This window comes from Canis lupus, chromosome 3 (assembly GCF_048164855.1).
Source record: "Canis lupus baileyi chromosome 3, mCanLup2.hap1, whole genome shotgun sequence".
Taxonomy (NCBI): Eukaryota; Metazoa; Chordata; class Mammalia; order Carnivora; family Canidae; genus Canis; species Canis lupus.
The window spans coordinates 33065334-33090344 of NC_132840.1; the positions used below are offsets into that span (position 1 = coordinate 33065334).

General features: G+C 37.3%; 1 protein-coding gene and 1 long non-coding RNA gene across 4 annotated transcripts in view; one reads left to right on the forward strand and one right to left on the reverse strand.

The window, feature by feature from the left end:
• LOC140630313 (uncharacterized) overlaps nt 1–23402 on the reverse strand; it is a 34134-nt gene extending 10732 nt beyond the window's left edge. The window contains exons 1-2 of the long non-coding RNA XR_012028083.1: nt 23238–23402; nt 22895–22987 (exon numbers count right to left, since the gene is read on the reverse strand). This is a non-coding gene — a long non-coding RNA (uncharacterized lncRNA). The remainder of the gene's footprint in view (nt 1–22894; nt 22988–23237) is intronic.
• Nucleotides 1–25011, forward strand: part of SCP2 (sterol carrier protein 2) — a 103927-nt gene that overhangs the window by 51097 nt on the left and 27819 nt on the right. For all 3 annotated transcript variants that reach the window (XM_072820260.1, XM_072820261.1, XM_072820262.1), the window contains 2 exons: nt 2075–2182; nt 23424–23577. In XM_072820260.1, the coding sequence (XP_072676361.1) occupies nt 2075–2182; nt 23424–23577 (262 nt within the window). The remainder of the gene's footprint in view (nt 1–2074; nt 2183–23423; nt 23578–25011) is intronic.

The following is a 25011-nucleotide window of genomic DNA, read 5'->3' on the forward strand; positions in this document are numbered from 1 at the left end:
TGGGGTCATGATCCCAGGGTCCTGGTGATGAAGTTTTGGAATATAGGTGAGGTCCAGAGCCCACGACCAAGAAAGAATTCTTGAGACATCTTTGGTGCAAACTGGTGGTTTTATTAAAGCACAGGGACAGGACCCCTGGGCAGAAAAAACTGCTGCCTCGGGCCTATGAGGGGTGGCTGATTATATACCTGGGAGTTGGGAAGGTTTTGAGGATAGCTGTACTCTCTAAGGAATTTTGGAAGCAAGGTTTCCAGGACCTTGAGGGGGCTAATTGTTGGGAAAAGGTCACTTATTATCGTCTAATAAAACTTGAGTCATGAGACCCTTCAGATGTGTATTGGTGGGCCATGTGTTTGGAGGATGATTGCCAACATTTATCTTGGGAGCTTAGAGATAAAGGAAATTTCTAAAGGAATTTTTGTATGTTAAAGTAGACTTACAGGCTCCTGGGGGTCAGGCTAAGATTGCCTTTTGCCCTTAGCAAAGTATAAACATTGAGGCAGTTGAGTCTGTAGAGGAATGTCTCTTTGTCTGTTTCAAGGACTTGTCAGTGTGCTTTGTCCCCAGCTAGTCCTCTGTTCCCTCATCACTGGGTTCAAGCCCCTGCATCAGGTCGGGCTCCCCACTCAGTGGGGAGTCTACTTCTCCCTCTGCCCCTCTCCCCTACTTGTGCTATTTCTCTCTCTCTCAAGTAAATAAATAAAATATTTTTTAAAAATGGAAATGAAAATATTGGGCAAAATGATGTTTTTTTTTTTAAGATTTTATTTATTCATGAGAGACAGAGAGAGAGAGAGACAGAGAGAGAGAGAGACAGAGAGAGAGAGAGAGAGAGAGAGAGAGGCAGAGACACAGGCAGAGGGAGAAGCAGGCTCCATGCAGGGAGCCTGATGTGGGACTCGATCCTGGGACTCCAGGATCACTCCCTGGGCCGAAGGCAGGCGCTAAACTGCTGAGCCACCCAGGGATCCCAAAATGATGGGTTTTTAAACTAATATAATTATATTAGTTATAGTATTATATCCAGTTTCATTCTTCAGGTTCTCTGAGTCTCTATTTTAGTTGTAGCTATTTTGGAAGCCAGAGAACTCTTAGGAACTATTAAGAGCTCTGTTTCATGCATGAAATGTTCTGAAAATATAAATCTTTATTACTCAATATTTATTATGTAACTTTTTTCTTTTTTTAGAAAGAGGTCGTGAGCAAGAGGGGAGAGGCAGAGGGAGAGGGAGAAAGAGAGAGAGAGAGAGAGAGAGAGAGAGAGAGAGAAGAGAGAAAGAATCTTAAGCAGGCTCCATGCCCAATGTGGAGCCTGATGCTGGCTCGCAACCCTGAGATCAGGACCTGAGCTGAAATCAAGAGTCAGCTGCTTAACCAACTGAGCCATTCAGATGCCCCTATTGTGCAAGTTTTAGAAGTGCTTTTATGAATTTGATATTTGAGCTGGGTTTTTATTATTTATCTATTTATTTGACAGAGAAGGTGAGCACAAGCAGGGGAAGTGGCAGACAGGGGGAAAGGGAGAGGGAAAAGTAAGTTCCCCTTGAGCAAGAACCATCATGACCTGAGCTGAAGGTGGTTGTTTAACTGACTGAGCCACCCAGGTACCCCAATGTTTGAACTATTAAGAAATGTTTGCTATAAGAAATTCTTGGCTATATTGAAATTAAAAAAACAAAACATATTATTTGATCCAATGTTTTTGTTTGTTTGTTTGCTTTGTCTTGTTTTTTTTTAGGCTCCATGCCCAGTGTGGAGCCCAAGGGGCTTGATCTCACAAACAAAAGCTCAAGACTTGAGCTGAGATCAAGAATCAGATGCTGGGCAGCCTGGGTGGCTCAGCGGTTTAGCTCCACCTTCAGCCAAGGGATTGATCAAGTCCCACGTCGGGTTCCCTGCATGGAGCCTGCTTCTCCCTCTGCCTGTGTCTCTGCCCACCCCCCAATGTGTGTCTAATGAATAAAATAAATAAAATCTTTAAAAAAAAAAGAATCAGATGCTTAACTGAATCACCCAGGCACCCCTGGTCCAATGTTATTTTTAACCTTTATGAATATTATTTTTCCTTCTCTAGGACGAGGTGGAGAACTGGTTGATAGGGGAGATAATACTTATGGAGGAAAGTGGGTCATAAATCCTAGCGGTGGATTAATTTCAAAGGGACATCCACTGGGAGCTACAGGTAATTCTACAAACAGATTTCCTGATTTTTTGTTATCATATTTCACATAAGTATGAATGGTTTAGCCATTGATTTGGATGAAAGATCGTATTCTCTGAACATGGTAGCCAGTGCTTTAAATGATTGTTTAGTCACAGTATTTTAAAGTTTCTTTTTTTTAATTTTAATTTTAATTTATTTTTTTTAAAGTTTAAGTACAGTGTACTTCAATAATAACTGATGAGAATTTGAATTAGTTGAAACTTGAAATTCAACAGTATATATATATTTTAAAAGTTTGATTACTTTTAAATAGGTATAAGGTTTAACTTAAAATGTTTCAAATAGAGATCTTGCTAGACCTGCTAGATAAGAATAATTCGAAATGGGCACATTATTTGCATATAGTTGTAGATGTCGTTGGTGTTACATGTAGATTTTTTTTCTTGAGAGAACCAGACTAGAAGTTATGAAATAAGAATTTTACTGGGGCTCTACTGCTGACTGGCCATGTGACCGTTTTGATTAATTAATTTGTCAATTAATCACTTTGACTTTTAGTTTCCTTAATTGTAGAATGAAATTGTACAGTTTATAAAATAATTTAGCACTAATATCTGGGATTTATTGTTATGAAGATAGGTGAGCTTTGTATTTTTTTCTTATTGTCAGATATTAATTAAAATTTTGATAAATTATTGCAAATTCCAAATAAAGAAGTTAGAATTAATAGTGTATCCATTACAGGAATTAACTTTGGTTTGTTTCTGTTTATCACTGAAATTTAGTATTGGAGAAAATAGATGTAGATAGATAAAGATCAAAAGATAAGTAGACAGGTATGCATACATAAATAGTTGCAGGATAATGTGCCACCTTGCTATTTATTTTGTCTTATTTGTTCTTTGGGTCTTTTCTCTTTTTCATGCTGTATTTTAATTAATTGGGTATTTTATAGCATTTTATTTTCTCTCTTCTATTGAATTATTTGTTTTTCCTATTTTTTAGTGGTTGCTCTAGGATCTACAACATGCATCTTTAAATTAACCACAGTCTACCTTCAATTAATGTTATGCCATTTCACATATAATACAAGGGGTTTTTACAACAGCATATATCTATACACTTCTAAATATGTAATAAACCCCACTGTATACTGTTGTTATTATTTCTTTAAACAGTCTAATATATTTCAAAGTAATCTGAAAATGAGGGGAATGAGAGTATCATTGGGAGTGATGGAATAACAACATCTGACAAATGCTCTCCTTTATAAAAGTTCTGAGAACACTTGCAGAAATTGTCAAGATCAAGTTTGGAAATTAACCAAAGACAACAATTTGGGGGAACATTTTAAAAAACAAACAGATGACTCTCCATAAGAATACTGAACTTTATGGCATTTTGACTTGTTCTAATACCACTCCCCCTTTCTTCAGCTCCATGGTAGTCTTGAAAAGAGCAGCCTGCAATCATCAGCCTAGCTGGCACTGGAGGAATCATAATGGAGTTGGAGCTCTTTTAAAGCCCCATTCCAAAAAATTGTCCTTATCTGACCTGTCTGGCAGTTGCCTGGTAAAACATTCTTAAAAAGCTTGTCTTTTTATAACCTGACAGAGAACTTGTGCAGTGCAAAGAGTATTTTCTTCAAAGTCATTTGTTAAGAACAGTTAGCAACAACTGGCTTAACCACATAGCTGCCTGAGGTACTGATAACAAATGGCCAAACAACCCAATCAAAAAACTTAAAGAAAAAACTGAATTAGTTTGGTAAAGTCCCTAGGTCAACAACAACAAACTCTGGGAAAGGGGAAGAATGTGATTTCTAGATTTGCCATGTTATATTATATAAAATATTAGTTTTCAACAAAAAACTATGAGACATACAAAGAAACAAGAAAATATGGCCCATACACAGGAGGAGGAAGGCAGTCAATAGAAACTGAAGTAGCTCAAATTATGGATTTACTAGACAGAGACAGTCATCTACTTAAGTGTGTTCAAAGAACTAAAGGAAAACTATATATAAAGAACTAAAGGAAGATATCACAGTATATCACCAGAGAATAGCAATTACTAGGTAGAAATGATAGAAAAGAACCAAATAAATTCTGGTTTTGAGGATTACAGTAAGTGGAATGAAAAATTCACTAGGGGAGCTTAACACCAAATTTAAATAGGCAGAATAAAAAATAAGTGAACTTTAAGGTAGGTCAGTTGAAATTATCCAGGCTAAGGAACAGAAAAAAAAAAAAAAAAGTGAAGAAAAATGGAGAGCCTCAGAGACCTGTGGGACCGCAGCAACTCTAACAATGTATACACAATAATAGCCCCAGAAGGAAAGAAAGGGACAGAGAAGGTATTTGAAGGAATAATGGCTGGTAACTCCCCAAACTTGAGGAAAAAAACATTTATATTCTTGTTCAACAACTTCAAATAGGACTACCTCAAAGGGATTTATGCTTAGACACATCATAGTCAAAGTGTTGGAAGCAAAGACAGAATATTGAAAACAGAGAAGATTCATCCTGTAGAAGCAGTCCTCAGTGAGGCTTAACAGGGGACTTTGTTGTTGTTTTTTAAGATTTTATTTATTTATTTGAGACAGAGAGATACCGAGAGAGAGAGAGAACGTGAGTAGGGGAAGGGGCAGACGGAGAGGGAGAAGCAGACTCCCCACTGATCGGGGAGCCCGATGTGGGGCTTGATCCCAGGACCCTGGGATCATGACCTGAGCTGAAGGCAGACGCTTAGCCATCTGAGCCACCCAGGCATGCCTAGCATCTGATTTCTTTTCAGAAACCGTTGAGGCAGTGTGATGAAAGAAAGCGCTAAGTAAGAATTCTGTGTTCAGTGAAACACCCCCACTTGTTTTTTAAGATTTTATTTATTCATGAGAGACACACATAGAGAGGCAGAGGGAGAAGCAATCTCCTTGTGGGGATCCTGAAATGGGACTCAATCCCAGGACTCCAGGATCACGCCCTGAGCTGAAGGCAGACGCTCAACCGCTGAGCCACCCAGGCGTCCCTGATGCACCCTTTAAAAATGAAGAAGTGAAGATATTCTCAGATAAAAGTTGAGAGAATTTATCACTAGACCTCCCCTATATGAAATACTTTATAAAGTCATTCAGACTGAAATGAAAGAGCACTAGACCGTGAAATAAAGAGCATATGAAGTAAAGAGCATTAATAAATGTAACCAAATTGATAAATATAAGAACAATATAAGTGTAGTCTTTAGTCAGTTTCTCCCCTCCTATCCAATACTATGAAGCAATAATCTGAGTCAATAGGCATACATTGCAGAAAGATATAATTTGTATGACAGTAACAACACAAAGAAGAGTGGAGGGAGCAAAGCTAATGTTTTTGTATACTATTGAAATTAAGTTGGTATTAATCCAAACTAGGTTGCTATAAATTAAGGTATTTTAATCCCTAGAGCAACCACTAAAAAATAACTTTAAAATATATAGTAAAGATATATAGTGAAAAATTATATAGTAAAATGACAAGAATGAAAATGATATTCTAGAAATACCTATGTAACACACAAGAAGGAAATAATAAAGAAAAAGAGGGTTTGAAAAGACAAAATTTTAAGAGGATAAGGGGACAAGCCACAGACAGGGAGAAAATATTTGCCAAAGTTGTAGCTGCTAAAGGACTATTATCTAGAATATATAAAGAGCTCTTAAAAGTAAATAATGAGAAAATGAACAATATGATTAAAAATTGGGCAAAAGACCCAGATACCTCACCAAAGATGATATACAATGGCAAATATGCATATGGAAAGATCTTCGACATTATGTGTCATTAGAGAATTTCAAATTAAAACTACAGGATGCCTCTACATACATATTAGAATGTTCAAAGTCCAAAATGATGACAACACCAAATGTTGGCAAGTTTTTGCAAAATGAAACATGATGAGCACTGACTAATGTGTAGAATTGGTTTTTTTGTTTGTTTTAAAGATTTCGTTTATTATTCATGAGAGCACAGAGAGAGAGAGAGAGAGAGGCAGAGACACAGGCAGAGGGAGAAGCGGGCTCCATGCAGGAGCCTGACGTGGGACTCGATCCCAGGACCCCAGGATCACACCCTCAGCCAAAGGCAGACGCTCAATTGCTGAGTCACCCAGGTGTCCCTAGAATTGTTCAATCACTATAATGTACACCTGAAACTAATGTAACTCTGTATGTTAATTATATTGGATTTAAAAAAAACTTAATCAAAAAGAAATGAATCATCCCCCATCACAAAATTCAGCAGCTGTCCTCATTGACATTCACCCAAATGAGTTGAAAACTTACGTCCACACAAAAACTGCACATGGACGTTTATAGCAGCTTTCTTTTTAACTGACAAAACTTAGAGGCAATCAGAATGTCCCTCAAAAGGTAAATGAATAAATAAATGCTGGTACAGCCAATGTAATATTCATTGCTAAAAATAAAAAAATAATAGTTAATCAAGTGATGAATGGACATGGAAGAACTTTAAGTGCATATTATTTAGGTGAAAGAAGCCAAACTGAAAAGTTTACATGCTATATAATTCCAAATATATGACATTCTAGAAAAGGCAAAACTAGGGAAATATAGAAAGATCATGGGTTAGGGGAGAGGGAGGGAAGAGTAGGTATAGCATAGAGCATTTTTAGGGCATGAGATTGTTCTATATCATCCTACAATGGTGGCCACATGTGGTTATACATTTGTCAAATGTATACAGCAGTAAAAGCCAGGTACCAAGCTCTTCTTTCACTGCAGTGAAGCTACTGTTGTTTTCAAGACTTTTAAACTAACAGAGCCCAAAGTTTCAAGAATGGCAAGTAAAATTTTGCTAGTGGATCATCAGGGATAATAGTGATCCATTTTGTATTCAGGCTGTTGAGAAATAGCACCATCAATTCAGAACATATTCAATATATATATTTTAAAGATTTTGTTTATTCATGAGAGACACACAGAGGCAGAGACACAAGCAGAAGGAGAACAGGCTCCCTGCAAGGGAGCCCAGTGCGGGACTTGATCCCAGGACCTTGGAATCATGACCTGAGCCAAAGGCAGATAGGTCCTCAACCACTGAGCCACCCAGGTGCCCCAGCATGTTCAGTATTTTAGAGGATATGACTCCAGCCCTGCAAAGTATTGCTGGCACAATTATAGAGTCTTCCAAAGGCCTTTACATTATTCAGACCAACTGCTTCAGGGTGATAGAATACATGGTAAGCCCAATGAATGCTGTGAGCAGGTGTTCTTTCTGTATTTCATTCATTGAGGCTGTTAAACGAGCTTCTTAATCAGAGGAAATACTATGTGAAATGCTATGTTGGCAAATCCAGGACAAAGACCAAGAATACAGTCCTAGGGGATATAAAAATTAAAGGTGTAAGTGGGGAAGAGACATTTAAGAATAATGAAGAGACCTGGTCAGTTATCCAAAGGAGGAATGTTTCAAAAGTTAAGTGGTCAGGTCAGAAAAGTTAGATTGATAGAGTGAAAAAAGTCCTTTGGATTTGGCTATTATCAAGGTATTGGCAATACTGGAACAATTTTATTGAAATATTATACATGAAAATACATGGGAATACAGAAAGAAATAGAAGTGGGAAAGTAGCAACAATAGCACAGATTAGGAACAGCGGCTGTGAATGGAAAAGAAGATGCAGGGGATGTACCTCGGTTGCAGGTGTGTGTTTTGTATGAAAGAAGTCTTGGATTTGATCCTACCCTCTTCATTCTTTTCAGTATATAACTTTGTTGTTCCTAGTTTTTGTTGTTTGTTTGATCTGCAAAATGAGAATAAAATGTAGTATCTACCTTACAGGGTTGTTCTGTGGATTAAATGAGGAAATATACATATGTAAAGCATTTAGCAGAATTCCCAAAACAGAGTAGAAAAACAATAATTGCTAGTATCCTCCTCCTATTATTTTTACAAAAAGAAAAGCCAAATGGATCCAGTTAACTGTTTGTAGCTAGTAATAAAATCCATGTTTGTATCACAACATGAAAAATAATTTACAACCATTTTGGGGAAAGAACAATCTTTAATTTATAAGGAAAATAATATTTCTTCCAATATGACAGCCTCAAGGCATCCATTTCTCTATGTAAATTTTGATCCCAGTGCTACACAGACATTATAAAGTGATTTTTCTGCGTTTGGTAAATATACTAAACTGTTTTCTTTAGCCCTCAAAAAAGTTCGTCATACTTCAGTGTTTATTTTTTGCTAATGGGACATAGAAAAATCTGAGTGATAATAAATATTTCTGCACTATTGTTATAGGAATCTGAGTCCCAGCCCTTAAAGGGATAGCACAACATACAGCTCTGTGGAGATACAGCATAGAAACAGAAGTTTGCAAAACACCTGGGGTATATAGGGGGGAGATTTGCCTACAAATCTTAGAGCATGTGCTGGAGGGGCAGGGTTCTTTGGGAGACTTCTCTAAAAACAAAAGAGTTGGCAGGTGCCATTTCCCTCCCTGGCCCTCACCCCCAACCTAGACACATGGACACCTGTGAACTAGTACAGTGCCAACACTCTCCACCTAGCTTGCTAACTGTAGACCTAGTCCTCACAGACCTGCCCCCTCCAACCTAGCTAGCCTCGGTAAGAATTTTACAGGATGACTACAGGTCCCCTTCTGCAGCAGACCAGCACAGACCATGCCGACACTGCATGCCAAACCCCCACATTTTCCTCTGGAACAGCCTTTTCCCATACACCGTTGGCTGTGGCCCATCCAAAGTAGTGCTACCAGCCTGGCAGTGTGCAGGCAGCCCCAAAAGGAGCCAGCACCACTCCAGAGCTACTCTTGCCCTGGGGAAAGGGGAAGATAACCACACACACCAGTCTAACTATAGCCCTAGCAGTGGGCTAGGGGCAGACATCTGGTCACACTGCAGGTCCTGCCCACCCATGTTTCCCAGGAGACAACACAGGGAAAGTGCCCCGCAGTTTGGTGCTACTGCATTTCTGACAAATTTCTTGACTCAACTAAGCCCAAGGTGGCTCAGGACTGACCCACTAACAACACAGGCACCAAACCCTGTCCACAGCAGGCAAAGAGAGTCATTACTGAGGATTGGACCGAAGGCAAAAGCAGCTCAGCTACAACAGTACAATGCATGCAACATACATAAGAGACACCAGATTCTGGTAAATAGGGGACATTGCATTGCAGAGCACAATAAGACCTTTCCTTCATAAGGCCGCTACATTCAAGAGTAGGAGATGTAGCTGACTTTCCTGACACATAGAAACAGACACAGAAAAAAATAAAAAGAAACAGACACAGAGTTAAACTAAATAAGGAGACAGGAATACGTCCCAAATGAAAGAACAAGACAAAAATCACAGCAAGAGACCTAAACAAAACAGAGAAAAGTAATATCCCTGATAGAGATTTAAAAGTAATGGTCGTAAAAATACTCACTGAACTTGAGAAAAGAGTGGAGGACTTCAGTGAGACCTTCAACAGAGATAGATAACATAACAAAGAACCAATCAGAGATAACTCAAAACTGAAATTAAAAATACACTAGATGGAATAAATAGTAGATTGGGGAAGCATAAAAATGGATAAACAATGTGGAGGACAGAATAATGGAAAGCAATCAAGATGAAGAGGAGAGAGAAAAATCAATAATAGTAAAAGAAAATAGGGAACTCAGTGACTCCCAACAAGTGTAATAACATTTGCATTATAGAGATCTCAGAAGAAGAGAGGAAAGGGGACAGAAAATTTATTTGAAGTAGTAATAGCTGAAAACTTCCCCAAGTATGGGGAAGGAAACCAGCAATCTAGATCTAGGAAATACAGAAGGCAATAAAATCAATGCAAGGAGGGATGCACCAAGATACATAGTAATTAAAATGTAAAAAGTAGTGATACAGAGAAAATTTTAAAATCATCAAGAAAAAAGAAAAGTTACATACAAGGGAAACCCCTGAAAACTGTTAGTTGATTTTTTTCAGCAGAAACTTTGCAGGCCAGAAAAGAGTGGCATGATATATTCAAAATGCTGGAAGAAAAAAAAACCTGCAGCCAAGAATATTCTATCTATGAAGGCTATCATTCAGAATAGAAAGAAAGATAAAGAATTTTCCAGACAAACAAAAGTTAAAGGAATTCTTGACCACTAAACCAGCCCTACAAGAAATGTTAAAGAGGACTCTGGGTGGAAAGGAAAGACCATAAGTAGGAATAAGAAAAGTAGGAAGCACAAAAGCAGTAAAAATATCTATAAAAATCAAAGTATTCACAGAATAAAAGAATGTGAAATGTGACACCCTATACCCAAAATGTGAAGGTGGGGAGAAGAGTAAATATTAGCTTCAAACTTAAGTGACCATGAACTTAATAAGACTGCTGTGTGCATAATGTTATATATAAACCTATTGGTAACCACAAATAAAAAACCAGTAATAGATGAGCAAAAATAAAGAGAAAAGAATCCAGGTATATATATCCCTAAGGAAAGCCAGCAAATCATGAGAGAAGAAAGCAAGAGAAGAAAGGAACAGAGAAGAACTACAAAAACAAACATCAAACAAGTAACAAAATGGCACTAAATACATACCTATCAATAATTACCTTATGTAAATGGACTAAACAGTCCACAATCAAAAGACAAGGTGATGGAATGGATATAAAAGCAAGACCCATGTATATGCTGCCTACAAGAGACTCAAATACTAATTTGAAAAGATAAATGCACCCCTATGTTTGTTGTAGCTGTATATACAAGAGCCAGATTATGGAAGCAGCCCAAGAACAGACAGATGGTTATCAGAGTGCAGGGGTGTGTGTGTGGGGGGGGGGAGTAAAATAGGTGAGGGGATTAAGAGTAAATATATATTTTTAGAGATTTATTTATTTGAGGGAAAGAGAGTTCAGGGGGTCAAGAAGGGTAGAGGGAAAGAGAGAGGTTTTTTTTTTTTTTTTTTAAGATTTTATTTATTTATTCATGAGAGATAGAGAGAGAGGCAGAAACATAGGCAGAGGGAGAAGCAGATGCGGGACTCAATCCCAGGACCCAGGGATCATGACCTGAGCCAAAGGCAGACGCTCAACCACTGAGCCACCCAGGTGCCCCAAGGGAGAGAGTCTTTTTTCTTTTTTAGGGGGTCTGGGGGGAGAGTCTTTTAAGAAGACTCCATGCTGAGCGCAAAGCCTGACATAGGGCTTGATTTCACAACCCTGAGATCATGACCTTGAGCCAAAACCAAGATTTGGGCACTGGCTGTGCCACTCAGGTGCCCCAAGAGTAAACTTACCTTGATGAGCCCTGAGTAATGTGTAGGATTACTGAATTACTGTATTGTATACCTCTAACTAATATAACACTATATGTTAACCCTACTGGAATTAAAATTTAGAAAAAGACCAAAAAAAAAAAAAAAAAGAACTGCAGTTTACATTAAAAATAGTGATTTAAATTCTTTTAGACAGCTTCTTCGCTCTCATATGAAACACTTGTTTTCATCAGGAGATGAATGTGGCATTTCAGGTTGCTTTTATCGACATAACTTTTTTCACCCCTGAAGGAACATATTTTTATTATAATTAACTTGTTTGCCATTCTGAGATATTTTTGTTCTGCCATTCACTGAAACACTCAGAAATCATGCTTTGTAGTAACAATATGATTTTTCACATCCATATTCTTTCTTAAAATTGAGATGTGACTTTCATGTAATAAAGTACACCATTTTCACAAAACACAATTGTTTATAGCAGCATTATTTATAATAGCCAAAAAGATGAAAACAACCTAGATGTCTGTCATCAGCTAATAAAGGGATAAACAAAATGTGGTATATTCATACAATGAAATATTCGTAAGCATAAAAGAAATGAAGTACTGATAGATGCTACAACATAGACGAACCTTGACTTCCCTCAGACATCTTCCCCATTCTCTAAACCCTTCTCATTCAATTAGGCTAAGACTAATACAAATTTTTCTTGTATCAATAGTTCGTCATTTGTTATTGCCAAGTAGTATTCCATATACCAGTTTGTTTATCCATTCTCCTATTGATGGATATTTGAGTTCCTTCTTGTTTGAGGCCATTATTAATAAGGATGCTATGAACATTTTTGTACAAACCTATTTATGGACATACCTTTTACATTTCTCTTGGGTTAGTAACTCAGAGTAAAATAGGTCAATCAGAGGGCAGATGTATGTTTAACTGTATAAAAAGCTGCCAAATAGTTCTCCACAGGATTGTCATATGGTTTTTAATATTCTAGCAGGATGACAAATTTAACATTTAACATGTCTTTCTCTTCCTTTCTACCCTTAGTTCTATTCCTTAGAGTCAACCTCTTTTATTAGTTTTTTGGTATTTTCTCCCAAATTGTTATGCTTTTAGAAATGTATATTTCTATGTGTGATTTTTACAATCTTTCTTTTTTGTTGTTATAAAGTATAGTTGACACATAATGTTACATTAGTTTCAAGTGTATCACATAGTGATTGGACAAGTCTATACATTGTGCTATGCTCACCACAAGTGTAGCTACAATCTGTCACCATACAATGCTATTACAGTACCATTGACTATATTCTCCATGCTGTATCTTTTATCCCAATGACTTATTCATTGCATAACTGCCTGTCTCCCATTCTCCTTCACCCGTTTAGCCCATCTCCCCACCCCCTTCCTCTGGCACCATCAGTTTGTTCTCTATATGTATAGGTCTGTTTCTACTTTTTACTTGTTCATTCGTTTTGTTTTTTAGATTCCATACATAAGTGATATCATATGGTATTTGCCTTTCTCTGTGTGACTTATTTCACTTAGCATAATGCCTTCTAGGTATTGTTGTTGTGAGTGGCAAGATATCATCCTGTTTTATGGCCGAGTAATAGTTCATTGTATATATGTATATACCACATCTTCTTTCTCCATTCATCTATGGATAGACACATGTGCGGCTTCCATATCTTGGCTATATACAACCTTTCTATATGTATGTGTTATATGTATGTGTTATATATATGTATATTACCATGTTGTAGATGGCTTTACTTACATCTTAAAAATCTTTTTATATTATCACTTATAGATATTATTTACTTTTTAAATGCCTGCACAGTATTTTCATTATAAGAAATTTACCTAGCCCTACCTAGTAGACATATTTGTGGTGTCGATTTTTCTATTATAAACAATGCTGTGATAAGCATCCTTGGGTCTTTGCATACTTTTGCACGTAGATCAAGATAAATTCAAAACAATGGACTCACTATGTCAAAGATTAGTATATCTTTAAAAATTGGAAGACATTGCCAAATTTTTTCAAAAAAGATAATACAATGTATAGTCTCAACAATAGAGTGTACTTATATTTTTAAAAATAATATAATGTTTTATTCATCAAATTTGTAAAGTTTTTGTTCTTAGATTTTATTTGTTAATTGGAGAGAGAGAGCTTGAGCATAGTGGGGAGGGGCAGAAGGAGAGGAAGCAGCATACTCCCCACTGAACAGGGAGCCTGATGTGGGGCTTGATCCTAGGACCCTGAGATCATGACCTGAGCTGAAGGCAGTTAACTGACTGAGCCACTCAGACACCCCAGGAATACTTCTTTTTAAATCTAATGTCAACATTAGATTCTTTTATCAAATGTAAGAAATTTTGTCAGTCTTGGCAGTTCATCTGCTTCTTAACCCTGGCACTAAAAAGCTAACATAAAACACCTGATATTTTTATTGATTGATTGATGGATGGATTGATTGTTGTTTCTTAACTAGGCTCCACCCCCAGCGTAGATCTCAATGCAGGGCTTGAACTCACAACCCTGAGATCAAGACCTGAGCTGAGATCAAGAGTCTGATGTTCAGCTAACTGAGGCATCCAGGCACCCCACCCTTTCTAATATTTTAGTCAATGCTGTCGGTAACATATTCCTTTTATTATCGATCATTAGGGATAATGGTTAGTGGAGGGGTAGCATTTTGGGAGGAAAACGTACTGATTTTGCTGATTTGATTTGTAGTCTGAATAGGGATAAGGAATTATTGAAGTATAAATGTTTACTTGGTACATATTTAGGATTTGAATATAGTTCAAGTAAATCTGACACATGGCTATTAGCTATAGTCAAGAAAGAATTCAGATTCTTGGAAAATGTATCAGAATGACAGCTCTGAAGTAGTTTAAATATTTTGCCCTGGTTACTTGGATAACAAATTGCAATAGGATTCTAAGAAAATCAGAAAATAGTTAAGTGCTTCCAAAACATACCAACTTATGATGGGGTGGGGACAGTGTGTAGTGTTCTTCTACAAATGGTGTTAGTTTAATTGTAAGATATTGCTACTCTGGTGGGAACTCAGTGTTGGAAAATTAGCTTTAAAATTAAAGCTTCATGATATGGTTTCCAATTTTAACTTTTCCAGATCTGGATGAAAAAATGCTTCTAGTTGCCATAACAGTACCTGTAATAGGAAAAAATAGGGTTTAAGCATTTGAGGTGAATACTTTGTTTATTGTTAGTTCAAAATCATGATTCCTTTTGGATCTTTCTTTCTTTCTTTCTTTCTTTCTTTCTTTCTTTCTTTCTTTCTTTCTTTCTTCCTTCCTTCCTTCCTTCCTTCCTTCCTTCCTTCCTTCCTTCCTTCCTTCCTTTCTTCCTTTCTTCTTTCTTTCTTTCTTTCTTTCTTTCTTTCTTTCTTTCTTTCTTTCTTTCTTTCTTTCTTTCTTTCTTTCTTTCTTTCGATGTACTTATTTCTTTGAGAGAGAGACAGAGCAGTGGGAAGGGCAGAGGAAGAGAGAGTCTTAAACAGGTCCTGCACTCAGCATGGAGCCCAATGTAGGGCTTGATCTCATGATCCTGAGATCATACCTGAGCTGAAACCAAGAGTTGGATGCTTAACTGACTGTGCCACCCAGGTGCCGCCCTTTTAGATTTTTCCAATTAGAAAAATCACATTAAAACTTAGATTTTTAAATTGTTAGTATCCAAATAATAGTATCATATTTTATTTGTTTTTAATGTGCTTTCATAGATATTGCATTAAAGTTTACTGAACACTTGTTTGAAATGAATAAATAAAATTTGACTTTAGCTTATTATTAGCTATCCCTGTTTTTGAAAATGCATATTAATATTTGTGATCTGCTGAAAAGGCATGAAAGTGATTTAAGATAAAGCTTCTTAGAAGGGATTGTTGTTTTGAAGCTGAAAGTTGGTTATTTAGTTTGGCCTTTTGTGCTAATTAAGCCTGGCATTCAGTGCCTTTTCTGTATGGCTTTGACCTAGTTTTAGGTCCTGATCTTCCATTTTTCAGTCCATGAGAGTTCGACAAATGCTTATTGTGTGCCTACTTTATCACTGGGTGATCTAAGTGATTGGTTCTCAAATATGGTGTCTACTGATGTACTGATTCGGAATCTCCTATAGCTTTTAAAAATATATAATACTCCTGCCCTCCCTTGGAAATACTCTGTCCTTTTTCTGGTTGAGCCTAACAACTTGTATGTTTTTAAGTCCTGCCAAGAGCTTCTCCTGCACAGCTGGGTTTGGGATCTAGGGCTAGGATATGCAAGAGAACATTGCCCTCAGGAAGGATACTACAGACAAGTAATGTGATCATGCAAATAATCATTATGCAAGGCACAATGCACAAATTCAGGCAAAATATAAACTAGAACTATGAGGAGAAGAAAACGGGAAAGAAAAGTAGCAGGATAAAGATTTACTAATTGCCTACCACAGGCCAGGTTTTGTGCTAACATTTATATCTAGCTGGGTGTTTGGGTGAAACCAAAATGTTGAAATGTTTAAGTTAAAATGAACTGTTTGCTTTTCCCAGGTATCTTTAATTCCTCACCTCTGCAAACTCTTATCTTTGATGTTTTCTGAATAACAACAACAGCAAACATTTACATGGTGCAAAGTGCTGGGCACTCACTGTTCTAAGTATTCTTCATTCAATTCTCATGTCTGATTTTGTATTTTATAAAAGTGGAAAATAAAAGCACAGAGTAACTTGCCCAAAGTCACCAAACTAGTGGCAAAGTTAGGATTCAGACCCAGACAGTGTATTTCTAGAGTCCAAGCTCTTAACCACTATACTGACTAATGCTTTTTCCTCTGGAGAAATGCCCATCTTCAAGGTCCGTCTCAAGTGTTACTTGCCTTATGATGCTTTCCCTAATTTCTTTATCCTTTCCATAGATTGAATTAATCTTTCTCTTTTTTGAACTCATTATACTTTCTCAGTGCTTCTTTTTTGACATTTGTACTTATAGTACAAATGTCATTTGTATAGTACAAATGACATTTGTGGCTTTTAAAAAAAATCTCCCCATTTGACTGAGCCTATAAAGGCATAATCTGTATTTCCTTCGTCTCTGTACCCTAAACAGTGCTCAGTACAAGAGTTTGCAAATGTAAAGGGGATGGTTGAATAAATTATAGTTCCTTTAACATCTGAAAGGTGGCATGGAGTAGAGAGGATAAACTTGTCTAGTGTGGGAAGAATTGGGAAAAATTCATGGGAAGCTAGATTTGGGGCTGATGTAGGAAATTACTGTCTCACATAGCTTCCCAAAAGTGGAATTGGTTGTTTCCTGAGAGCATGTATTTCCTTGCCCAGAGGCTGTGTATGAAAAATACAAGTTACCAATTTGATGTGAATGTTGTAAGGGGAACTGCCTATTTGTTAGGGCCTGAGATTTGATGAGATCTTAGATCCTTTCTAATTTGAAAATGTTCTGATCCTACAATGTGATATAATTATTTGTCCTACTGAATTCACATTGTTCTTGATATATTTAATGGTACACATTATTCTATCGTGATTTTTGTTTACATGTTTTAATACTTTTGTAGGTATTATAAACATAGGTTTTAAAGATTTGGATGAAAGTGGAAAGAGAGTAAATTAAATTTGAGGCAGGAGACCAGACCTAGCATACTCAAATTATGGCTTTCCTCTTCTACTCTGTAAGAGGTCACCAAAAGAAATACATCCTAGGATGATGACTGGCAAGACCTAAATCTAATACTGACTCTAAAATGTCAGTAAGTCAGTAAGGCCTAAGTAGCTTTTTATCAAAGCATCTATTTTAGCCTTTTATCATGTTCTACAGGCTACGTAGCCTTATTCCCATTGTTAAGAACTTTGCATTTTTGCCATTGTGATGTGAGGAAAGTTAAGTTTTATCATTAGAGTCTAATGAATACTCTCCAGTGCAAGGGGAAATGAAACCCAAGTGAAGAGTGTTTACTCTTGATACCTGTTGGCAGGTAGAGATAACTAGGAGCAGGCTCTGACTTTTATTGCTCTTGCCAAGTAAAAGGAAGGGAAAGGAAAATTGTGCCTATATATCTCATATTTTATTTTATTATTTTAATGGCTTTATTGAGGTAAAATCAACTTATAATCAACTGATTTTAAAGTGTAAAATTTAAGTTCTGATATATATATGTATTTATCTGTGAAACTATCACCACAGTCAAGATAGTGAACATATCCATGAACCAAAAGTTTCTTCTTATATACTTTTGTGTAATCACTCATTACTCCCCACTTCTTATCGCAAAGCATTTCATTCTTTTTAATGACCGACTAATATTTCTGTGTGTGTGTGTGTGTGTGTGTGTGTGTGTGTGTACCACATCTTCTTTATCCATTTATCAGTCAATGGCCACTTGATCTCTTTCCATAGTTTGAGAAACTGTCAAACTGACTTCCAGAGTGGTCAAACCACTTTACGTTACCACTAGCCATGAATGAGAGTTCTTGTTCCTCCACATTCTCATCAGACTTGGTATGGTCAGTCTTTAATTTTAGTCATTCTAACCAGTGTGTAGTGGCATCTCCTTGTGGTTTTAATTTACATTTTCCTAATGACTAATGATGTTGAGCATTTTTTCAAGTGCTTATTTGCCATTTGTATATCTTCTTCTTAAGAGTCTATTCAAACCTTTTGCACATTTTGGGACACAATTGATTGTTTTGTTTTGTTTTAAGGATTTTATTTATTTATTTGAGAGAGAGAGAGAGAGAGAAAGAGGGAGCAAAAAGCAGAGGGGAGGGACAGAGGGAGAAGCAGGGAGCCTGATGCAGGGCTTGATCCCAGGACGCTTAACTGACTGAGCCACCCAGGCACCCCTGGTTATTTTTTATTGAGTTTTGAGAGTTTTTGATATATTATGTGTCTAAATTTTTTTTATCAGATACATGCTTTGCAAAAGTTTTCTCCCAGTCTGTGACTTCCTTTTCATCCTCTTAGTAGTGTCTTTTGAAGAGCAGAAATTTTTAATTTTTATTAACTCCCACTTATCTATCTGTACTTTCATGGATTTAATTCTGGTTTTGTATCTAAGCAATCTCTAATCCAGGGTCACCAAGACCTTTTCCTCTGTTTTCTCCTAGATATTTTATATGTTAGGTTTTATATTGAGATCTGTAATTAATTTTGAATTAATTTTTGTGTATGGCACAAAGTATGAGGCCAAGTCCATTTTTTACTTAATGTATTTCCAGTTATAGTGCCATTTATTAGAAAAGTTATATTTTCTCCATAGCATTGCCTTTGTCAAAAATCAATTGTTCATAAATATGTGGGCATTATTTCTGGACTCTCTTTTCTGTTCACTAATCTATTTTCTGTCTTTAATACTATACTGCTTTGATTGCTGTAGCTTTATAATAATTCTTGAAATTAGGTAGCCTTAGCTCTCAACTTTATTCTTCTTTGGCTATCCTAGCTCCTTTGCATTTCCATAGAAATTTTAGAATCAGCTTGTTGATTTCCATTTAAAGAAAATCATCCTTGAATTTGGGGGGAATTATGTTAAATGTATAGATTTATTTAAGGGGAATTGACATCCAAGTAATAGTGAGTTTTCTGACTCTTAAACTATTTATCTTCATTTATTTAGGTCTTCTTTAGCTTTTCTCAGGAATGTATTATAGTTTTTACTATATAGATCTTATGCATGTTTTGTCAGATTTATCCCTAAGTATTTCATATTTCTGATGTTACTGTAAATGATATTTTTCAGTTTCAATTTTCTATTGCTAGTATGTAGAAATACAACCAATTTTTGTATGTTCATCTCCTAACCTTGCTAAAACTACTTTTTAAATTTATTAACCGTAAAAAAACTCCATCAGGTTTTCTATATAGACAATCATATCATTTGTGAATAAAGACAGTTTTGTGTTTAAATCTTTATCATTATGAGATGGCCTTTTTTCCCTGGCAAGTCTTTGCTCTGAAATCTGCTTTAGCTGATTGAATATAGTTGCTTCAGTTTTCACATTTTAAGTAATGTTAATGTGGTGTATCTTTTTCCATCCTTTTACTTTTAACCTATTTGTGACTTTAAAGTGCATTAACATTGGGGCACCTACATAGCTCATTTGTTTAAGTGGCTGACTCAAGATTTTGGCTCAGGTCATGATCTCAGGGTCCTAGGACCAAGTCCCATGTTGGGCTCTGTGCTCAGTGGGGAGTTTGCTTCAGGATTCTCTCTTTCCCTCTGCCCCTCCCCCTGCTTGCTTGCTCTCTTGTTCTCTCTCTAAAATAGATAATCTTTAAAAACATAAAATGCATTAGCATCATTTAATTTAGTCTTGCTCCCCCCCATTCTTAGAATCTCTGCCTTTAATTGGGTGTTTAGATTATTTACATTTGATGTGATTATTAATATGCTTAGTTTGAGTTTGTCTTGTTATTTGTGTTCTCTCTGTCACTGCTATTCGTTACTCCCTTTTGCCTATTTTTTTTTTCAGCCTTCTTTTGGATTACTTTTTTTTTTTTTTTTTTGGATTACTTTTTACTCCATTTTATTTTTATCTTATTTGAAGAGATTTAAATAATAAAAAAAGACCTTATTCATTTACCCATATAGTTACTACTTCCAGTGCTCTTCATTCCTTCGTGTAGATCTTTTTTTCTATCTACTATCATTTTCCTTCTGCCTAATGGACTTCCTTTTTAACATTTCTGTGGTGTGGATGTTGCAGTATGGTAGTGAAATCTTTCAGCTTTGTGTGTTTAAAAATGTTTTTATATAGGGGGATCCCTGGGTGGCTCAGTGGTTTGGCGCCTGCCTTTGGCTCAGGGTATAATCCTGGGGTCCTGGGATTGATTCCCACATCGGGCTCCCTGCATGGAGCCTGCTTCTCCCTCTGCCTGTGTCTCTGCCTCTCTCTCTGTGTCTCTCATGAATAAATAAATAAAATCTTAAAAAAAAAATAAAAATGTTTTTATGTTACTTTTGGTTTTGAAATATATTTTGTATTTGATAGCATTCTGGGTTGGTAACTTTTAGAGGGAAAAACTGCTCTTCCATAAATATGCACTCTTTGGTGCATGCTGAGTCTAGTAAAGTTTTTTGCTTTTGAAGTTCAGCAACGCTTTTCTTTCTCAAAAAGCCAGGATCTGATAATAGAAAACCATGCCTTTTTTTATGTTGTTTATTTTAAGGCTTTTAGATGTCTAATGTAAACTAAAACTGAATTATGACTTTTTTGTACTTGGCTGTCTTAATGGTATAAAGAAGAGTGATGGGGTCAAGGAAGCAGGAAAAGAAAAAGACCTCAGATAGTATCTCAACATGTTTTTCCCTAGTCTTTCCATTCTGAGGTTTTCCATTGCACTTAGTACTTATCTTTATTAGCACTTTATATTACATTGTCAATTCTTTATATATTTAATAGTGGACTGCTTGGTTTATATTTGAGTTGTTTGTTTTCAGTAGCAACCAGACTATATGTAGTGAAGTCCTAGGCTAATGCTTTCATAACTGCTATGCCTTCTTGCTAAGTGGATTTCTGAGGTCAACTTTTGACTTCCACCTTCACAGGTCCAGATTCTAGAAATTCAAGAAATCCCATTTATTATGAAAGTAGACAACTGGAAACCTCAAATAATCAGTATGCTTTCGTACACTCATCTTTTGTCAAAAGCAAATAAATAACAAGACCTTCTTCTTCTCCTCCTGCTCTCTCTCATTCTGCCTGCCTCCTTACCTGCCACTCCCCATTATGATAATGCTACCCCCATAGTAGGCTGTATCGTAAATGCTTGCATCTTTATATTGCAAGACTATGAGCTTCATAAGGGAAAAAAAGTTGCCTACTTTGTTTATTGCTGGATCTCCTGAGCCTTGAGGAGTGTCTGGAACATATTAGGCCATAAAATATTTGTTAGATGGATGGTTAGATTAATATTGGTTCTTTGCATGTTTTACTAAGATTATATGTCAGTTTTTTTGTGTATATATATATAAATAATATATACGATTGTTTTCCTAAATTGTTTAACATTTTCCTAAATTTTTCCTAAATTGTTAAACATTTTATAAGTGTTTTAAATAGGAACATAGTGCTTTGTTATATGGATGGATAGTTCATAATTTATATAACCATTCTAGATTATCTACTTTTTCACTGTTAAAATATGATGAAGATAGCCTTTTCTGTAAAACTTTGCCTATGCTTATTTCTGTAGAATGGTTTTCAAGGCTCTTAATTTTGTACATTGCTTTCCAAAAAGGTTGCACTGATTTGAACTTTCGCCAGTACTGTATGGAAGTGACTGTCTTGGTTGTCTCCCCAGCATTGATTAGTCCTATTTTAAACATTCTTACCTAAAACAAAACAAACAAAAAAGCATCCTTACCAATTTGGTTAAAAAATGGCATTTTTCTGTTTAACCAAAGTAAGGTTGAGTATTTTCTCAAATATTACGAACTATGTATATTTATTATTTTGTGAAGAAAACTAGCTGTACTTTTCTGCCCATGTGTATATAAGATGCGTGTGAATACTTTTTGCCTTTCAGATATTCATTAAATGGTTGAGCTTTCTATAGGGCAGATTTCTAGTAAAATTAATTACCCCAAAGTTTCACATTGATCTTCTTCATTAATATTCAGAATGTTCACAATTCAAAAAATCATTATAGGTTGTAGAGTTACCTATTATAAAACAGTGCTTAAGATATATATTCTGTAAATACACAGTTACTGCTTGGAAATAAGTTGCAGTTAAATTTCTTGAGGAGGTTTGGGTCTGTTAAATAGCAAAAATTCAACTGACTAAATTTTAAAGACCTAATTGGCTTTAATAAATGTTTCATGAATTGGGCATGAATCCCATCTAGCAAATAGGGGGGGCTCTGAAGGGTTGTACAAAATGGAAGGTTTTTACAGGAGAGTGAGGCAAAAAGTTCTTAGCAAAAGGATTGTTCCAGCCAGAGTGCTTTCCCTTAGGTGGAAAAGCAAAGGGTCTTATCATGCAGGCTACCTCATCTTTGGGAGATGCAGAGGGCCCAGGTGGCAGACTCCGTGGCACTGATCAAAAAATTCCTGACTAGTTAAGACTGCATTTCTGGGGGAGGTTGAAACTACAATTAGATGAGGACTTAAGCCTTGGTTTGTGAACTCAGTCTAAATGACAGCATTTTGGACCTGTGGTTTTCCTTGGAAATTGTCACGGGTAACTCAGGAATCAGAAAATGTGATTGGGGGCAGAAAATGGTTCAGTGGTTTAGCGCTGCCTTCAGCCCAGGGCGTGGTCCTGGGGTCCTGGGATCGAGTCCCACGTCGGGCTCCTTGCGTGGAGCCTGCCTGTGTCTCTGACTCTCTCTCTCTCTCAGGAATAAATAAAATCTTAAAAAAAAAAAAAAAGAACACGTGATTGGGTATGTAGATGGAAGAACATACATTGTAGGTAGACCTGTAGAGCTCTGCCTCCAGGATGGAAATCAGTCTATCCTGTTAGAATCTTCTTAACTCGGGTATCCTTGAATAGTTGGTCTGGTAGAAAGACAAATGTAAATCAGGAGACAGGGGTTCTATAAATGTCAGTTCTAGAGGAGCCTACTTTGTAACCATTCACAGTTTACTTAATTTTCCAGGATGACGCCCTGGGCCCAGGGCAGGTGCTCCACCTCTGAGCCCCCCCCCCCCCCCCCCAACAGGTTGGATTTTTAAAGAGTGCAGGAAATTTCTTAAGCCTGAAGAATATTGTCTAAGTACAGATTTAGGAGGGGGGAAAAAAACCGACCCTACAAAACTGGCCGCCGATACTGTCGTGGCTTTTAAGCGAAGTTCTTATTTATGCGAATATTCTCTGGGCCTGCTACTCACGAGCCCGATCCCGCGTAGGCTCCGGTCCGGGTCCGGCGGGAGGAGCGGGCGGGGCCGCGTGCCGGCGCCGCGGAGCCTGACTGCTCGGTGCTCGACTTGTCAGGTCTGGCTCAGTGCGCCGAGCTCTGCTGGCAGCTGAGAGGGGAAGCCGGAAAGAGGCAAGTTCCCGGTGCAAAGGTTGCTCTGCAGCACAATCTAGGCATTGGAGGAGCCGTGGTTGTGACGCTCTACAAGATGGGCTTTCCTGAAGCTGCCAGGTAAGTGGCTCTCTGGGTGTCGCCTGCTAACGAGCCTTGATTTTTTTCGTAGCCGATGATGTTGCACAAGTGCAAAGTCCGTATTTTATCGTCCAGAACTCAATAAATACCACATGGCTCTGCTTTGGTGGTCCGGTCCGGCTTTAAGGTCTTTGAACTGGCAATTAGCAGCTTTTAGACTTAACCAGCCTTGGGAAAATTTTGTACACAAAGGAGGCAGTACCGGTGCGCCCGGGTGGCTCGGTGGGCTAAGGGAGGGACTCTTGATCTGAGCTCAAGTCTTGCTCTCCGCGTGGTGAGTTCAAGCCCTCCACTGGGCTCCATGCTGGGTGTGCAGACTACTTAAAACAAAACAAAACAACAGACCCCCCAAAACCCCAGCACAGTCAAAAGAGAGTGCTGACCTAAAAATACTCGTCTTGGACCTGACAACCAGAGTGATTCACTTTTTACGATTCCCTTCTCAGAATTGCTTTCTCCCTGCATAGCCTCCCAGGTTTCTGAGATTGTTTGGAGAAAGTTATTAAATACGCTGATTGGATCTCTGCACGTGTATGACTCTGAATGCAGCTAAGGCCTCACTGCTGCTAGAAGCCTTTTCTTGGGCTCTTGCTGGTTCTCTTCCTGTCCTTATCAAATGCCCGTGCACCTCCACTCCGCCAGCGCTTTCTGGTCCAGGCCTTCAGGACCCCCAGCTTCCTCGCTCCCGTCTCTTTAGTGCTCATTCATCCTTCCCACAGGCAAAAAGTCCCTCTTCCTTCCCAAGGCCTAGCTGACCTCCTTGGATGCTTTTGTTTCCAACTATGTTCTGTAACTTCGTTCCAAATATTAACTATACCTTCTCCCTTTTGAGTCTTTTCCCTTTGCTTTTCTACTGACTTCTTTCCTCTGTTAGCAAACATGGTCAGGTCTTACATATGATAACAATTATTTTTTTATTGCCTTATTTCCTTTTGCCATGAGCCTTTTATACTGGGCCACTTTTTTTCCTCCCCCACGCTGAAGTATCTATCTTAATGTCTATTTTTTTTTTTACCTCACCACTGAGATCAGGTAAGGCTACCGGTGATTATGAAATGTTCTTGTCTTTGTTTTCTTTTCTTGTTTAACTTTAACCCTGCGGTAGCTGTCAACACTAACTAGCTCTCTTTTTCTTTTTCTCCTGGAAATTCTTGGTAATTATTTATTTTTCACACTTCCGGTTCCACAAAGGGTATGTGACACACTTCTTTTCAGAATCCGTTATATTCTTATGTTTTACAAGCTCATAAGTCTCTTCTCTCTGTGCTTTCACTTTTTTTTCTCTTCCTGGAATATCATTTCTGTTGTGAGTTCTATCATTGAAGGCCCATCTCCAGTACCATCTTCCTTAAATATCCACAGCACTCTGTTCCTTTGGACCCATATTCAGTTTGGGCTTAGTTGTAGTATATC